Source organism: Silurus meridionalis, chromosome 14 (assembly GCF_014805685.1).
Source record: "Silurus meridionalis isolate SWU-2019-XX chromosome 14, ASM1480568v1, whole genome shotgun sequence".
NCBI classification, from domain to species: domain Eukaryota; kingdom Metazoa; phylum Chordata; class Actinopteri; order Siluriformes; family Siluridae; genus Silurus; species Silurus meridionalis.
In genome coordinates, this window is record NC_060897.1 from 7,379,568 (window position 1) to 7,398,435 (window position 18,868).

Sequence of the window (18,868 nt, forward strand, 5' to 3'; positions counted from 1 at the left end):
CCTCTCTTTTTCATTTTTTTAGCACTGCCTGTTTTGTATGTACCTTGCTTGCCTGTTAGTAATGTATTAAATGAAACAGGAAGGTGGATTGTAATTGAATATGTCCAGCTGCCCATGGGGTTAAGGTTTAGTTATATTATATATATATATATATATATATATATATATATATATATATATATATATATATATATATATATATATATATATATTCTTTTTAGTTATGACTTTATAACCTTCTAGTGGTAAAACAGGAAAGTGACTGATAATATTCGATTCTTCCTGCTCTTTGGATTGGAGGCTGGTCCAATTCACAATGTGCTAAAATACAGACGAACATTCGTTACAAGTACGACATATCGCTGCTTGACAGTGTTTTAGTAAAAGAAACTATACTATAATACAATAATGGGGGAAAAAAAATGCGAGCAATAATCAAATGTGTTCATTTTCATAGACATTTTTCTAGCATCTAAGATTATACTATTGGTCCTCATAAATGAATACGTCTAAAAAAAAATCACAATCAATATGACAACTTCTAGAATTTACTGTGGTTACTATGATCGCTGGCAATCTTTTCTTTTAGTACTTGCCCAATGGAATGGTACAAATTGTGGGAGAATATTTGAGAAGTTTGTTTCTGATACAAATGTTTGTATCCTCTCTGTGATAATTGACTGTCTGAATCCCTGTACTAAAAACAGCAACAAAAAAGAAGACACAACTGTGTATTCCTGTTTGAAATGACTCCTTATGATAAAGGGTGGCAGATTGAGACAACTGCTATTGTTTTAGATTTGAGAGATGGTCCATATAGTTCTCTGAACATATACCCATTTCTTTCATACAAGACTTTAGCTATCTAATAACAACAACAACAAAAAAGTTGATTAATCCCAGAGAAACAGGTCCAATGGAAGGTGTGCCACCATCAAAGTTCGGCAAAGTCTTTGCGTCGAAGCTGCCGGTATTTGACAGACTTCCTCACAATGCTTCCATGCTTCATGCTCCTGAAACAACTTCATCCTGATTTGACATAAAGCTGAGCCAGCAATAATCCCTCACACAAAAAGAGCTGATAAGGAAAAGTAATTAAATTCAATTCTGACCATTACAGTTAAACAGGTCCCACCACAGTATGTTCATGGAGCTTGGAATTTCTACCCTTTATTATGCAGAGGATGATCAAATCTCACCACCATCTCAGTTGATCAAGGGGTAACTGCTGCTCCGAGGTTCTTCCTTACGTTTCTCTTTTCTTCAACGCTCTGCTAGACGAGTCCTGAAATTGTGTCTATGCTTGCACACCGCTTTTGGGCCATTATTCAACTGAAGGTCTTATACCCTGTTTGGACTGCAGCCGTTCCCTGGGTTTGCTTAGCAGTGAAGGATGGGTGGGTGGAGGTGGGGCACTGAAAGGAAAGTTGTGGTGCTCGAGATTAGTTAAGATCAGACAGCTGAGGACTGTTTGATACTGTGGAAGCTAACCCGAGTGGGAGAGGTGGGAATGGACATGGCTCGTGCCACCCGTGCCCGGATTGAGTGCTTGTCCTGCCAACGGTGCCAGCGCTTCCGAACAGCAGAGCGGACCTGGGGAGAGACAGAGAGGTCTGGATCACTTCTGAGTTTAACTAAGTTAAGAGAATATGTAGTGAACAAGATATCTAATCAAATACACTGTATAGACAAAAGTATATGGACAAGTAACTTTTCGAGCCATATGTGATTCTTAACTAAATTTTTACCTCAAAGTTGGAGGCACACAATTGTTATGGATATCTTTGGATGTGGTAGCATTCAATTTCCAACTTAAATTTTTTTTTCAGCAAACGAATAATGGAAGTTTTCACCGACCATGACTTTTGTTTTTCGTTTTTTAGTTAAGTTTAGTCTCACTTTCTACTCTCTAACAGTGGTGGGCCGTCAGGGCCAGCAAAGCCTTCTCTGCTGGCCTAAACTCTATCAGAAGCACTGACCTACATTTAAAACCTAAATTCCAATATTTGCTCCTTGAAATTTTATTAATTTTTTCCTAACAGTTTATTCGTTTCATTTAGAAGAGAAACTAATTTGAAAACTAAGTTATAAATACATTTTCAAGAAAAGCTAGACATCGTGAGGGGAGGCTAGCTACCCCGAAGCTAATTAGCTTGTCTCAGCCCAGAAAAGGGTTTGTTCGCCACTTCCAGACCAGTGCCTACAAGCCGTACCACTGGCTTACAGCCTCTGAGGAGTGGTGCAAATTATGAGTATGCATCTCTGAGTATGATGTATATTATTAACATTTATGTTTTTGTCATGTTGACAAATATTGATTCTTAACTGCTCCAGATGATGTAGGTGGCACAGTTGCGGTTGTAGTGTAGTGGTTTGGAGCTTGCTTTAGTAAAATGGTATTCACCCTCCATATGCGAAATTCCTCTGGGTTTTGGTAAAGTATTGATGGTTTCTATAATTGTGACGTAATAGTGGTGGTATAAGAAGGTGGATTAAGCCCGATTATATATATAGGTAGTCGAAAGCACTTAAAATTTCAACTTAAACTTAAAATTAAACTCTAATTTATATTTTTAGTATTTTTTTTAATTTAGTTCAAAAAATCTTTACTGATAGTTTTAGTTTTCACAACCTTTTTCATAAACTGTAACAACCCTTATATATACATGCCCCAGAAAATGCTGATTCCTGGCAAAACAGAAGTGTGCAACTGAGTTTCAATAAAATATCTATAAATGAAAATACATTAAAATGTAATACCACGCAAGTGTAATTTGTTCTGCTTGAATATTGCTCACTAGAGCAATATACAGTATGATGCTGTATATTTTATATTCTTGTGTTTTAAAATGTTGACCCATCTTTGTATGCCTGGGTTGGATATTTAAAAAAAGGAAAGGGAAAAAATAAGAAAGAAAGAAAGAAAGAAAGAAAGAAAGAAAGAAAGAAAGAAAGAAAGAAAGAAAACCAGAAAGAAAAGCATGGAACATCAATCTTCAATCATTTGAATATGCCTTACATCATAATGAGAGAACACCGTGTTCTGTTACTTCCTGAGGCTTTAAAGGTAATAAAAGGAGCATGAAGAATTTACCAAAATCCATCTAGATTATATTTGTAGGGTTTGAGGTGTCCATTCTATTTAAGCTTTGGCATTTCAAACACTTGACTGAGTAGGCTTACAGCTGGGACTTACCTAAAATGCATAAATGCTTTTTTTGTTTGTTTTACAATAAAATAAGAAATTGTACACTTCAAGTGCATGCTAAGTATGCAAAGCATCTTCATGGTTTTATAAAATAAAACTCTTTGGAAACACATAGGAAATGTTTATATTGAAGTATTTGTAATATACTTAAAGATTCTGGTGTGGATTTGTTGGTTGCACCTGTGCTGTGCAATGACTGTAAAAAAGAGTAATTGCACTGCACTTTAATAAATAAAAATTTGACATAGAGCTGCATAAAGAAGCAAGGGCTAAACCTCACAGAATTGTATGTAAAAAAAAATGTAAAAAAAAAAAATATCCATGTATATCCATGTCCATGTATATCCATGTCCTGTGTTGTACGCTTTTGTTGCCTGGTCTTATCACACACGCAAACCTGTGCCTTGTTATTTTGGTCCCTTTATTTCGAGCTTTGCCTCTGTTATTGGTGTCAGATCATGGACTCGCATCATTTTATCTCGTTTGTCTGTTATCGCACCCCTGCTAAAGAGTTAGGACTGTTAGTGTTAATAGAGGTCGACGTTAAAGACCAATGAGTCCTATTAAAATAGCACGCACACTGATAATTAAAACTTTCAAAAGCACACAATGATGAGGGTTATAAAAAAAAAAAAAAGCTCAAATTACATATCAGGTCATGTTTTTTGGTTTACACGAGTTTTCTACTGAGAGTTAAGCAAAATGTCAGCTCGATTTCCATGTGACCTTTAAATGTGTCCTCAGCTAGCGAGGCCATAATGGGGAAGACAGCTGTGTGTTGTGTTTTTTTCTCTGGGGGAAAATGTTTGACAGATATGTAGGAAGGTAGATCAGAAAGAGAGAGAACATGTTGGAAAATAATACTATTTTCTCGCAGTAATGCTAAGTTGTTTGCTCAATGCAGTTTGGGCATTTTTTTAGAAGTTAAAGAGGGTGAAATCGATTGCTACACAAGCAAAGAAAACAACGATTTTGTAGTTCTTTTTGCAGAATTGGTGTGAATAGCACAAACATCTGTATGACAAAGTGATACAGTACACATTGTGCACACAAGAATCATGGCAATGATTGCATGTTTATTAGTTTAGTGCTGGAGTATTGGGCTCCTGGGCAAAAAAAAACCCAGTCTATTTAGAAATTATACTGGCATAATTTTTGAAAAAAAAAGAAAAAAGTTTTAAAGTTTAAAACTCTTAAATATTCAGTCCAGGATGTGGAAAATTTTAACTATTGACTATTAAGATAATCCAAGTGGAATAGTTGAAATCAGTGATCTAGAGCTGACTGGTATTCAGAGCTTTGGCAGCGTTCGTTTCTAAATTATATATGATAATTATGACCTACAGTGGGTTTGGCAATCTAGATCTGATCTCTTACAGTTTCATTGCTTATATGACTATGGTCCTTAGATAGCATGCACAAATTAGGAATAAGGAAAAAATACTTTCCAGTTGATCTCTGATCATGACATTGTTAAACATCAACCATCAGAAACAGTTTTAATACTGTTATTGCAACAACATATGATTCCTTGTGTGAGCTGTTGTTTTAGAAACTCTAAAAGTATTAAAATTAGTAAATTAAGTAAGGGATAATCTACAGATAGGTGTGTGTTACACGATTTTAATGCAGGGCACATTCGCAAACAGCCATAATCGCTTCCACCTAGCATTATCGCACTACACAATGGTAATTTGCCAACAGTAATAAATTAAAGATGTCACTGATGTTTGGCTGAATGGATAAAAAATAGCGGTTTATTCTAATTAGTTATATTAAATAAGGATCTATATTTCTGACTGCTCTGAATCATTCACAAAGATAAAGTAGTGTTTATACTAACTTAAAAGAGTTTTTTGAAAGAGGGAGAGACAGATTATGTGTGTGTGTGTGTATGAATTATGTGCATCTGTGCCATGGCTCGACTTATAATGAAGCTGTTGGTGTTAATTAATTATGCCGTGCTTTGCTATATTTCTCATTTGAACTTTTCTTCTCCAGTTCATCAAATTCATCTTGTTCCTCTGTCCATTTTTCAAAATCAGAAAATAAACTGAACTCATTCATTTACCTCAGTAAAGTCATTAGGAAATGTTCACAGCAGTTGTCTCACTTTGTATGCGACTATGACTCTATGTTACTATGGTTACAGTGGTTTATAAGCAAGCTCAATCATTAATAAAGGTGATCACTGACAGAAACTACACTATATGTTTGGGTATGACACTACAGAAGTTTGTGGGCATTTGATGTTCCAATAAACTCCACTCTTTTGGGAAGATATTCTACTAGATTATGGAATGTGCTTGTGGGGATTTGTGTTCCCTTGAGATAATTTATTAAATTAAACATTTATTAAATAATGAAATTAAAGTCAGGGGCTGATGTAGGTTGAGAAGGCCTGGGGTGCAGTCAGTGTTCCAATTTATCCCAAAGGGTTGAGGTCACAGCTCTTTAGCACCCCACCTAAGATCTTTCATTTTAAATCATCTTAACCATAATCTGTTCATATAGTTTACATTTTCCTTCAACGGTTAGATTTAAGGGTCAGACTACTCGATTCTGATTACCTTCCAGCCAATCAGAATCGAGTAGTCAGACAGACCATGTGAGATTTACTGTCACAGCTGCTTCCAAAGAAAACCGCTGAGTTGCTTTTGACGAATCAGAACTACACATTAAACAAAGCTGTAGTGTGAACTGGCTTGACATAAATCTAACACATTCGCACCAATATGCAATTATTTGACCAGAACTTTATAAGAAATTAGATTAAATTTAAAGGTAATGTCCTTTCTGCCTTGAGAGCCAATGAAGGACATGTTGTGTGACATCTGGAAGTGTTATAACAGATAGGTCTAGAAGAATGAAAAAGATTTTCCAAGGAGTCAGGACAAGTTGAAAAAAACATATCAGAAGGAATCTTCATGAAGAGGGGAATACAAAATCTGTTTAGATGATTTGAAATAGGGGTGGAGAGGGGACATCGAAGTTGTGGACATAGAAGTTATTGAACTTAAATAGGTTTACTGGGTCTAAAAAATTCTATTCAGTTAATTCAATTTATATAGCTCTTTTAACAACAGACACTGTGACAAAGTATCTTTACAGAAAGAAATAGATTTGTTCAATAAATTAAAATTGAGCAGATAGTTCAATTATAAATACAGTGGAACCCGCTTATCTCGACCTCGATTATCTCGACAACCCTATTAAGTCGACGTTTTTGAAGTGGAACCGCCAAATTCTCGCTTTGTCTTAGCATTTTTTATCGGTTATGTCGATTCTTTTATGTCGCCGAACCCTGATATCTCGAGCACAAGGGGGGGAAAAATTGCCATTTAACGTCGGTTATCTCGGTGCAGCCGCAGAAGAACTCGCGAAAGTGGCGGAAAAATCAAGCCTTACAGCTGCTACAGGTGTTGTATTGTATACTGGTGAATCTCTGCTGTTAGTTAGTGCACATATGCCTTTTGTTGTTAAATGTTATGCGATGAACGGGAGGCGAAAGCCGCGCTTGGCGGCGCGGAACGTGGGATGAGCAGCAAAAGCATAGAATGAACACCGGCAGGATCGGGGGGGAATCCGCGATGTGCATTGGGAAGAAAAGAGCAGCCGTTGAGAGAGTGCCGGTGGGAAGACACGTACCGGGATACACATGAGCGATAACAACGACCGCCGTGAACCAACATATACCAACAATAACGGACAGTGAGAGTGTGGAAGTTTAAATAGGAGCTGGTGATGATGATAAACGAGCACCATATGTGCGCGATTGAAGCGGAGCTTCAGAGAAAGCGGCCGAGAAAGCACCTGACATGCTGAAGGGGGCCGAAGGGGGCGTGGCAGGTGGATTCCTGACAGATAAACATGTACTGTATGTATTTTTATAGCATGCCTTCATCAAACAAATTGCGGCAATGCTGTTGTGTAAAAAACCCTTCAAAAACACGTGCATGCACATTCTCATTTATTAACGCACATCATGTACATAAAGAAATTTCAAGCACGTTAATATATTAACCATTTTGATTTTCGTTTATCTCGATCATCGGTTATCTCGATGCTTTTTGGCGACCCCCTTGGACATCGACATAACCGGGTTCCACTGTAATTCCTTTCTACAAGTATCCACTATGTGGTTGAAATCATGCAAGCATAAAGTTTACTATAACTTTATCGTGGAGTCCATTGTGTTATCGACTGTTCACTGATGGAAACTGTTCGTGGAAATTGTAGCCCTAACCCATTGTAGCCAAACTGTTCTTATTGATTGCAAATCCATCTTCATGGTTACTAAATGCTAGCATCCACAGTAATCTCAAGTATCTTTAGGCTATCCTTGTAGAGCCATCCTCAGTGGCAGGAAATAGTTTCAAACTGATGAGCACTCTATTGAAAAATAGAGCACCGGGATGAATCTGGCAGGTCTGGAAAGCTTTATTCATTCATTATATTAATTTGAGCTGCAAATTTACCTACTAGCATAGTTTGGGGCATTGGAGCGAGAACCCAAACAGATACTCAAAATACCACAAAGACAGTAATCCAAGCCCATGGTCAAATATGAACCTGGGAGATTTTTAGTCTGATACTGTGTTTGAGGTCAACCTCTATATCATATTGCTGGGTAATGAAAATGGATCAGTGTTAGAGCTGATGTTGACATCGTTTTTGTCCTTTTAATATGACACAGAGGTTAGATGATATGTTTTGCTTAGATTTCTTTCCTTTGGATTTTGCTATCGATTCAAACCGACCTAGGATTAAGAGCATATCATTATTCTTCATCCTGTCTAAACTGCCATTTGATCTCTGTAGCTTCTCTTTTTACCCCGTATTAGGAATATGCCCATAACTAGCATTGTGAAGCAAGATTCATAATCAACATAAATCGTAATTATTTCTTCATGGGCATGAATATTTTAAGACCGTCCTATTTTTTATCATTATTGACCACCTTTGTTAATGACTAAAGCTAGGAGCAAGAACTGGAGATTAATGTGATCTTATTGATTAGACAGGTCAAGCCCAGGGAATCTGGCCAAATTACTCAGGCTTGCTTGCACTGCACTTTAGACTCTTTTGACAGCTTTGACTTAGAGTGCGTTTTTAGCAATATTCTCCCTGAGGGACAGCGTGGTGGTTGAGGGGGATTGCAGTGAGGCCAGGCTTCTGCTTGTGTAAAATGAGTAGGAAGGAAATAGGAGAGCAGGAGAGAAATGCAAAAAGACTTACTTCACTGTTCAGGAAGCAATAAAACACCGACACGAAGAAACCCTAAAGAGACAAGTGGAGAAAGAAGCCATTTTTAGGATGCATTTATAGTAATTTTCCAGAAAACGCATGCATATGTTTCACATAACTAAAATCCTTGCAAAAAAGGTGGACATCCAGAATGGACATAAATGTAAATGTAAATTTGACCTCTTCTTAGCAATACTAGCAAAACAAAAACTATAACCCATTATGAAATGCTTTGTTTTTAATTATATAAAGCACTACTATAGGCAGGTAAAAAACGTTTTGGATGAACACAACTATTTTTGGTGAATGCAAGTGCAGATATACTTATTAGAATGCAAATGTACAACAAAAAGCAAACCAATAAATAATTTAAAACCATAACCTGAGCATGAAGCATAACAATATTTACAACAACAACCATGGAACGACAACAAAAGACAGACTGCAGTGAACTGAGTAAATATACATAAGGGCTAATTACTATTAATGTAAATCATGTGCAAAAAAAATCATGTGGTGTGACATGTGACAGTCCTGTGGGTTGTGGGAAATGTATAATTCTGGCAATAGCCATTTTTCTAAAATAAAAATAAAAAGCTTCAATAATACCTCTAACAATGTTCTCTAAATAATTTCTTGACACAACATGTTTATAATGTTGATTTGTTGATCATTTTTCAATTGTAAATAAATCTTTTTAAAATGCACAGTTCATTACTAGATATGACGGCTGTTCAGTACACTACATGCCAATATAATAAAAAATAGAAGACTTTTTATTAAACGAATCTACAGAATCATGACCAAAGAGAATTATAAGCACAGTTAAACCTTCACCATTCACTTTATTACAAACACTAGACTAATACTGGATGAGACCCCCCCTTGCTAAAAACAGTTTTATTGCTTCATGGCATGGATTCCACAATATGTGGAAAACATTCCTTCTGAGATTCCTTCTGGTGTTTACTTGATTGCATCAGGCAATTCCTACAGATTTTTAGGGTGAAATCTCATCCCAGAGGTGTTCTCCTGGCTTCAGATACAGTGAGAGGGAATTCAATTCAATTCCAATACTTTTTATTTGGACAAAATAAAACATTTTACAAAAATGAAGTTGTATAAAAGAGTGTATAAGTTTAGTGACAATAAGTTTGTTTTTTATAATTGTACGTTTATCTGGAATAAGTGAGCCAGTGGAAACTGTGGCAAGGAAAAAGTTCCTGAGATAGCATGAAGAAGAAACCTTAAGAAGTGGCCACTGAACAATGAACTCATCATCAGGTTTATTAAACTATGACTTTTGCTTTGCGACATGGTGTGCTTTCATGCTGGAATTAGTCATTTAGAAGATTGTGGCCATGGAAGGATACATATGCAAATATGTTCCTTCATTTTAAGTGACAATTGATAGGTATTATCAGGTCACACCGTGTGCCAAGAAACCATTCCTCACACCATTACGCCACCTCCACCAGGCTGGACTGTTGACACAAGGCAGATTGTGTTCAAGGATTCACACAGTTGTTGCTAAATCCCAACTCTACCGTCTCTTTGCCTCATCCCTACAGTCTGTATGCGTTGTCAGAACAAGCTAAGTTTTTCCAGTCTTCACCTGCCCACTTTTGATGAGCCTTTGCCCAGCCTCAGCCTGGCAGAAATGGAACCTGACATGGTTTAGCTTTAACCAGTCTGGCCATTGTCAGTTGACTTCCCTTATCAACATGCAACTTTATCAAAATGTTTTCTTTATTGCCACGTTCTGAATAAACTCTAGAGATTGTTGCTTGTGAAAATCCTAAAATTTGAATCCTCAAAACCGCTGAGATCCGAGATTTATTTCCCTATTTTGTCAACATTCCAGAAGTGGCTGGTCCATATCTGAATGATTTAGTGTATTGCAGTGTTGCCAACTAACTTGCTCGTTAGATAATTTTGCATGAATGAGTAGGTGGACAGGTGTTCCTCATAAAGTGCTTAGTGAGTGTAAGGATGTATGAATATTTGTTGAAGATGTGCTTCATTGATGGTGCCATTACACTTTATTTTAAATCGATAGAGGGTTGGATTACACAAATATCTTATGCAATTTCTTTCTGAACACAAAACACATTTCTAAAACACATTTGGCCCTGATCTTTTGAAGGCAATGTTGAAAATCAATATCTCAATAACCTCCAACATAATCACTTCTATAGAGCTGCACAAAAAAAAGAGACGGGAGGAATGCATTAACTGCTTTCATATTCAAGCTGACTTTGCCAAGCCAGAGCCAATAATAACACGACTTTCCAAAATGGCAAAAGCCCAACTGCAAACAGTTTATTATTAGGCCTGACTTTCACAAGCGTTATGGAAATGTTTCACTGATGAGAGTCATATTGTCAAATAAAGCATTATATTCATTAAATCTGTTTGATGGAGACAGATGACAGGCCGAATTACACTTCCAGCAAAAAATAACTTATGTTCTTTATACTGTAATTCTGTCAGGACATGCAATAATATACTTGAAACTTACTTGAAATGACTCAAGGAACGAATTGAAATAGATGAAGACTATTTGGGAAATCTCGTCCTCTCCAGGGTTGACGAAGAAAAGCATGTAGGTGATGCCAAGAAGAGGCAGCAGGACCAGAGTGGCCTTCACAGCTTTCCTATAACAACACATATAAGAAAATGTATTTAAAGGGCACTGTCTGGTCCGTTTTAAAGACTTGTTCAAAATGAACTATTTGCATTTGCTTGTGCTATGTGATGAAAGGCCTAAGCAGTAAGTTCTGAGTTGAATTACTGATTCCAAGTGATGTTGACTAGGTAGGACAATGGAAATATGTCAGACAGTACAGAAATTTAGGCAAACTATTAAATTAGTTCATGTCTTCATGGCCATTGCTGATAAAAAAAAAAAAAAACATTTTGAATGCCACTGTATTTTGTAACATTATAACATAACCAACCCCATTCTAGCATGACAGAGCACCTGTGAACAAAGTGAGCTCCATGGTGTGTTAAGTTTGGAGAGGAAGATCTTGAATTGTCTACAATTACACCTAACCTCAATCCAATGAATCTAGAATGAGTTCAACAAGCACCTAAAACTATTGTGGTAGAGTGTGAACCTTTTAGCCATGTAGTGTATGTTAAATGTTTTGCAACCCTGTTCTCTGGATATTAAATATGAAAACCAAATTTACAGCCAGGGAGCCATTAATGATTGCACTGACGAGCAAAACTTCTCTGAAACTATTCCCCGAGGATGCAATTTGAAAAGAGCATTCCTCTATAGACCTTGCAAGCAAATGAGCTAGGGTTGGGTTTATTTTGTAACAACACATGCAAACCTTTTATTGAACCTTAAGTGCAACAGCCTGACACCTCTGAGCAAGGTGATCAGATTGTTCCAGAGGAAGTCTGTCATTTTTTCGCAGAATGAATGGAAAAGTGCGCAAGCCTAACAAACTGTCAGTTTGAATCTTTCAGCTGCCTAGAAAATGAGATGAAGGTGTTTGCAAATGTACCTGCGCTCTGCAACTAAGACCTGTGAGCTTCTAAATGTAGCGTCTTAACTCTTATTTGATATTGAAAGGATTGAAAAGGAACCTTGTTAGTTGGATGCACAAAAATCCGCACCACTAGGTGTCTAATTGGATTTATTTTTTGCAGAAGCAAAACAGTGTAAGTGGAGTTCTGCACAATAACTGACTAGGGAGAAAAAAAAATTACAAAATGAACAACAACTAACAAAAACCTCCTTGATTAGAATCCAATAGAGAATTGTAGGGTGCATAATGAGCAAGGAAGGCTGTTGTCCTACAATGTAATTATTGAAAATGACAGGGCTAAATGACTATCATTAAATGATTGTCAAATGAATCAATCAGATTACACGGAAGGAATTTAATTGTCGGCTGCATGCGAGAGATGATAAAGATCAATGCAAAGCTCTCCAACCTGACGATGTTAAGATGGATGTCACACAGAGTGTTCAACACAGTGACACTAATATAGATTTGGTTTGAACCCCATGAATTATTTTGCCACAGGACACTGAATGTTCCTGGCAAGTGCATGAATAATAACTACAGTCTGTCATGTGCATCACACAGGACTCACAGGATGAATGACAGTGTAAAAGAAAACATGTCTTTTTTTACAACTACTACTTCTCAAATCCCCTTTAATAACCAACTGACATAACATCAAATACCCTCAATTATACTTAAAAGTGAAGATTAGATTTCTCTAAAATAGTCCTTTTTTTTGATAATTCACTGGAACCAAACTCGACAGATGAAAAAGCTGAGTTGTTTTGGTCCCAATGAACACCAGATGCACATGTTTCTGGTTAATGCAAGGCCCAAACCTGTTTCAGCCCCTATGCACAAAGCTATCTCCATGAAGATATGGTTTACATAGGTTGGAGTGGAAGATCTTAAGTTGCTTGATCTTGACTTCAACCCCATTGAACACCTATGGGATGAATTAGAACTCTGATTGCATCCCAGGCCTCGACACCACAAAGGCATTTTTAACCTGTAATAAAAAAGACATCTCCAAGCGGCATTTTGGGGTCACTTAGGGGGGTCAACAAACTATTGTGCTTCTATTGAAGTGAATGCTACCACATCCAAAGACATCCTGTTCAATTGTGTGCCTCCAACTTTGTGGTAACATTTTGGACAAGAACCACAGATGGCTGGAAATGTCAGGGGTCCCAATACTTTTGTCCATATGGTTTACAATGTTTTGTTGTTGGAAAGTTGTTGGAAATCACAGAGGGTGTCGATATTCTCTGTAAAATGTCAAAAGAAGTATGATTTGTTCAATAAAAAGGAAAGTGCACCATTATGATACTTTCAAAAATCAAATGAAAATCCTATGTACTGTAGAAATAAACAGGAACTAGGGTTACATACATAACCCTTATTGTTGCCTTCTGGATGATTAATTTAAATTTAATTTAAATGATGTTAGCTTGTAAACTAGCCTACGTCTGTGATGTGTGATAGCCAAGCCAGGTTGGTGGTCTGAAAACGGCACGCAATAAGTCATGTCACCAAATACATTAAACTAAAGTAATGAGCCTGGTTTGAAAATGTAAGAAGTAGAAAGTACAGATATTTGTGTAAAAAAATTTATGAGTGAAGGTAAAAAAGTTGTTCACCAAAATAAATAGTGAAGGAAAGTACCAGAAAAATCTACTTAAGTACAGTAATGCAGTATTTGTATTTTGTTACTTTCCACCTCTGTCTATAATGTATTTACATGTATCCTACTCCTGGCACACAAATTCTGTTAATATGCACAATATATTCTACTCTGGGCAGCAGCACTATGGGTCGTTGTTGAAGACCAAGGACTGCATGCAAATGACAATCTACTTCTGCTACAAAAAGATTATTAAAGTCATAGAGAATCATAGTGATCCCAAATAGTCAAAGATTTGATGCTTCAATAGAAGGAGCATGATTCGACTACCAATCTCGCAGTCGAAGAGGTGTTATGAAACAAGGATCATGGAATTTTGGTTATATGGGGATGCTCAATGTTTTATTTTACATACAACTACCGGTTTTCTCCCAATTTAATATACAGCCCCTTATGATAATGTAAAAAATTTTAAAAAAGAGAAGCTTTTAACTAATATTTTTGTGCATGAATAAATTCAACCACCACTGTAACAGATTTAAGTTTAAATTTCCACGAATCACTGAAACAGGAGCTCCTTGGTGACAGGGATTTAAATATTTAAGAATGTCTGAAATATTATTTAAAGGTTTATTCTGTTCTAATTTAATTGTCTTCATTAATATTAAGTTTAATTAGCTATTTGCACTAATAGCTACATGCTAATTGCATTTAATTGTTTCTGCACTCTGACAGTGATGATATAATGTATATAACCTAAGGTTTATTTTCAGCATTAAACACAACATCAACACCAACTGTAACTAATCTGTACAGAAACTAACTAATAACAAACTATTTTTGATTTAAACCCCAGGCTTCTCTTCTCTAATCCTGGCCTCTCATTAGCTTACCTGTACTGAATGGTCTCCGATGTGGTGGAGGCTCTTAGCTTGGTCATCAGGATCCTCACAATGTTGAAAAGGAAAATAAAGTTGATCTGGTGAAAAAGGAAAAGTGTGAGAAAATTGCAGTTAATTATAGTAATGAAATACTTTTTATATTGACCTATTTAATAATTCATTAATTAATAAATACATGACATAGTAATAACCCAGACAAAAACAAAAGGCTATTTTTTTTTTTTTTACCCATTTTCAAATATTGGATGTCTCGAGATTTCTTCTTCATGCTGTCTAAGGCAGTTTTTTGTTGCCACTGTTGCATCTGGTTTGTTCATCAGGGGCCTAGATCTAAAAACTTTTCTTATTTTTAAAGCGACAATGTCAAGTGTCAAATGTGCTACATGAAATAAAAAGTAATTCACCAATGTTGAAAATGGGCTCTGTCACACACCTTTTCTGTAAAAAAGCTGTTTTAGAGATACAAGGTTTTTCATACACCCCCTCCAAAAAAAAAAACATAATCTGCTTTAGCACAATTGAGTTCTTTCATATCTGTGCTTGTTATCACTTTCTTTGTGATTCTCCCTGAATTGTCAACATCTGAATGATTGCAAACAGAATGTTCCAGTACACAAACTTGATTTTTTTCTTACCTGAATTGCTTATTTAAAGGTTGCATTCAAACATTTCACTAACATTATTAACACAGTTTTCATTTGTGATTAATTTTGTTGTATTATGCAAATTATACTAAACTGTAGTTACAATACAGATACACTACAGGGACACAAATTTGTGGACAACCGCCTATAAGATTTGTATGTGTTTTTTAAACAATCAGTTCCACATTTAGTCCCTATTTACTGTTACACGGTAACCCTCACTCTTCTGGGAAGATGTTCCACAAATTTTTGGAGTGTGCTTGTCACGATTATTTGTCTCATTCAGCCACAAGGGCATTTGTAAAGTTAGGGTACTGATATAAGTTGAGGAGGCCGGGGGTGTGGTCAGCATTCAAATTCTTTCAAAGGTGTTCAGTAGGGTTGAGATCAGAACTCAATAGCAGGCAACTAAAGAGCTTCTACTTCAACCCATGCAAATCATTTCTTTAAATAAATCACATTGTGCACAAGGACACTGTCATGCTGGAACAGGTATTAAGTTGTCTAGATTATCCAAAGGGAAAATTTTATGCTACTGCATCCAAAGACATTCCATGCAATCGTAAGCTCCTTTAATGAACAACTTACCAGAAGAACAAGAATCATAGGACCCTGGTAGATGTAGTCGGTATAAACACCAGCTTGCTTTCCAAACCAGCATCTACAGCCACACGGAATAAAAAACAAGCCAATGAACCTCATTCAGTAAAAAGCAGGAAAACTTCACATTCCCAAATCCTTACATGAGTTTGAAATCAAGTTCACTTCTTTCAATCCTTAACCGCATTTGGTTATGCATGGCTAAAACACCTGCCATATTTATACTGGCACTTGCATGAAGATAGATCAAATCCAACAAGTGACTACTATACAGGAAGAAAAAAAACATTCAAAAAACCTTTTATTTAATTTTTTATCAAACGTCACAAAATGTTGGACTCGAAAGAAGGAGCCTTTGAAGAACAAAGTAGGACATATTAAAGCTGGCCCTTGAGCTAAAATATCGTCCGATTTGTTTATTGATTAGTCTCTGCTTATTTGGGAATTAATTTACAGACATAGAAGTTTGTCCAATATACAGATTGTGTTTGGAAGAGATTGCAGATTGACAGGTTCAGATGCGGACCGACTCATCCCATGTGGGTATCTGGCTTTTGGGTAAGTGTGCGCAGTGGTGACTCAGCTCTCCAGTGTAATGCAGATGAAACGATTGGCTGGCAGCAAAGATTCTGGGAGGTCAAAACTATGAAAAGGCAATGCACGCTAAGTGCCAAAATCAATTACAGAGCAGCTTTAAATGCTAACCCATTTGCAGATGGTCCCTGCATGGGAATTTACTTATTGTGTTGCTATATGTGTCGCACTTCAAAAGATAATCTAAAGCAAGAAGTCTGGCCTAGTCATTACTATATATTAGGGAGGGTAAGATTCACTGATTCGCATTGGTGCATCAGCATAGAAGTTAACACTGTGATACACTGATTTTAAAATATGCATTGGATACAATTTGGCATTTGTATCACAGTACATCATTATTCTAAATTATTTCTTAAGTGTGTTCTCTCAGCACCACTGACGTGGTGAGACGTGGTGGTGGAATGAGGAAGTACATGAAAGCATAAGGAGAAGGAGGTTGGCGAAACAGAATTAGGATCGGCAGAGAGATGAGTAAATTAGGCAGGAGTACAAAAGGATACGGCAGCAGGTCAAAAGGGATGTGGCGAAAGCGAAGGATGAGGCATATGAGGAGCTGTATAAGAAGTTGGACACTAAGTAAAAAAAAGGATTTATACCAATTGGCCAGGCAGAGGGACCGAGCTGGAAAGAATGTGCTGCAAGTTAGAGCCACTTGGCCAATAAACCTGATTCCAATGTGAATATGATGCATCACAATACTACGGAGACCGAGGCGTGCCCTGAGACTCACATAGAATATAAATTAAAATGGCAGAAGTAGACTGCAAAGGCCTTTTTTATTAAAGGGCCATGCAAAATCATTGCACTGCATCTTAAATACGGTGAAGTGTATTGCATTGCATCGGTAGTTGCTTCATCTGTATCTTAAATGTATTGTATAATAAAAATAAATAAATACATAAATAATTTTTTTTTTTTTTGGCCACAGATATCATTTATAATTGAACTATTATAAATATTAAATTGCAGTCGACTGAAGTTTGAAACATCTCGGAATTGGGGTGCTGTTCGAATGAAAAAAAAGACCAGCGCATCAGGCAGGATTACGAACCTAATGGCGTGAACTGAAACTTGAAAATGACTGCAGTTTGTCATTTGTATCCACGGTCACCATGTGCTGAAGGTAATTACAGGGCAATCTAAAGGATAATTAGGCTTTTATTGTTGCTCAGAGGAGGTTTTGTTTATGTGTGCATGTGAGAGAGGAAGCGAGAGAGACAGAGATAAATAGATAGATATATGTCAAAAGAGCAGGAGAACTCAAGCACAAAGGGCACTTACTTTTCATTGTCATAGTGCAGCTTACCGATGGCCCATGCAACGATTATCGGAAAAGGAATACCTGCGGGAATAAAAAAAACAAATGCCAGCCACTTGCATTATTTTTACAGCTGAGCATTAAACAACGCAATTACTGTAATGAACATGCCAGTAATTAGGGGTACCATTTTGGTTAGATATTGATGGGTAAAAATAGCAGCCACTTGCCACATTCAAGTTACAAAACACACAAAAATCTTAATCTAGAAATATAGCTGCTCGACTCTAAATGTTTCGCCAAACTGCCATGGAAATTAAATTTTTTTTTTTGCTTCGAATATCTTTCTGGAGGTATCGTGTAAGGAACCCTTTTTTTATTTTATTTTTTTTTTATTAATTAATTTATTTTTTTATTACAATTTTTAGTAATCAGAATTTAAAATACTTCACTCGCAAAAAGGAAACATAAAAATTTGTATTGTATAAATAAATACATTCCAAGCCTGTATTTTTTTAAAACTCTAAGCGTTAATATACAGTCACACAATTTTGACTCCAATTTGGACTAGTTTTGGGACACCTGATTTTTCAGAATTATGTGGTTCCTTCCCGCAAAACTGTACAGGATGTCTAGTAACTCTCCATTTTTTCTTCACTTGATCTAGAAGACCCAAAACTGTTCCAGCATGACAATACCCCTGTGCACAAAGCACGCTCCATAAAGATATGGTTCACATGAGTTGGAGTGGAAGATTTTGAGTGGTCTCCTATAGAGCCCTGACCTCAACCCTTCTGAACAGTACAACCAGATAGTCCAAACAGTGTTTTCCTAACAAGAAATATTTTATAATGCATTTTCCAGTCCATGATACATACAGTTTTAATGAACAATTATAAATGTAATTGTACTTCTGGTTTACTACAAACCCTCCTGTAGATTGTGATTAAGAACGATATGCTTATTGATTTTTCTATCTCGTCTTATGACATTTCCATGATCTACTAAACTTCAAGAGTGACTCATGCCAAATAAAAATGAAAGAAAAAAAACAGATCTATCATGAGTATGTGTGTCAGGCTGATTCCCAGCAGCCACTGTAGCCTCCAAACATGTCCGACTCAAACACCAACTCACACATTTCCTGCTGCATTGTACCAACTACTGATTGAGCACATCTGGCTAAATCTAACATACGCCCACACTATAATAGAGACAAAAATATTATGAAGTGTACGCTCTCTGCGATCTGATTCTGTAG

At 36.5% G+C, this 18,868-nt stretch overlaps 1 protein-coding gene across 1 annotated transcript in view; it reads right to left on the minus strand.

Annotated features, from left to right (window-relative positions):
- Positions 1–222: 222 nt before the first annotated feature.
- crhr1 (corticotropin releasing hormone receptor 1) overlaps positions 223–18,868 on the minus strand; it is a 132,078-nt gene continuing 113,432 nt past the window's right edge. The window contains exons 9-14 of the mRNA XM_046866691.1: positions 17,631–17,691; positions 15,741–15,813; positions 14,500–14,585; positions 10,977–11,112; positions 8,447–8,488; positions 223–1,593 (exon numbers count right to left, since the gene is read on the minus strand). Of these exons, the coding sequence (XP_046722647.1) occupies positions 1,453–1,593; positions 8,447–8,488; positions 10,977–11,112; positions 14,500–14,585; positions 15,741–15,813; positions 17,631–17,691 (539 nt within the window). The 3' untranslated portion in view covers positions 223–1,452. The remainder of the gene's footprint in view (positions 1,594–8,446; positions 8,489–10,976; positions 11,113–14,499; positions 14,586–15,740; positions 15,814–17,630; positions 17,692–18,868) is intronic.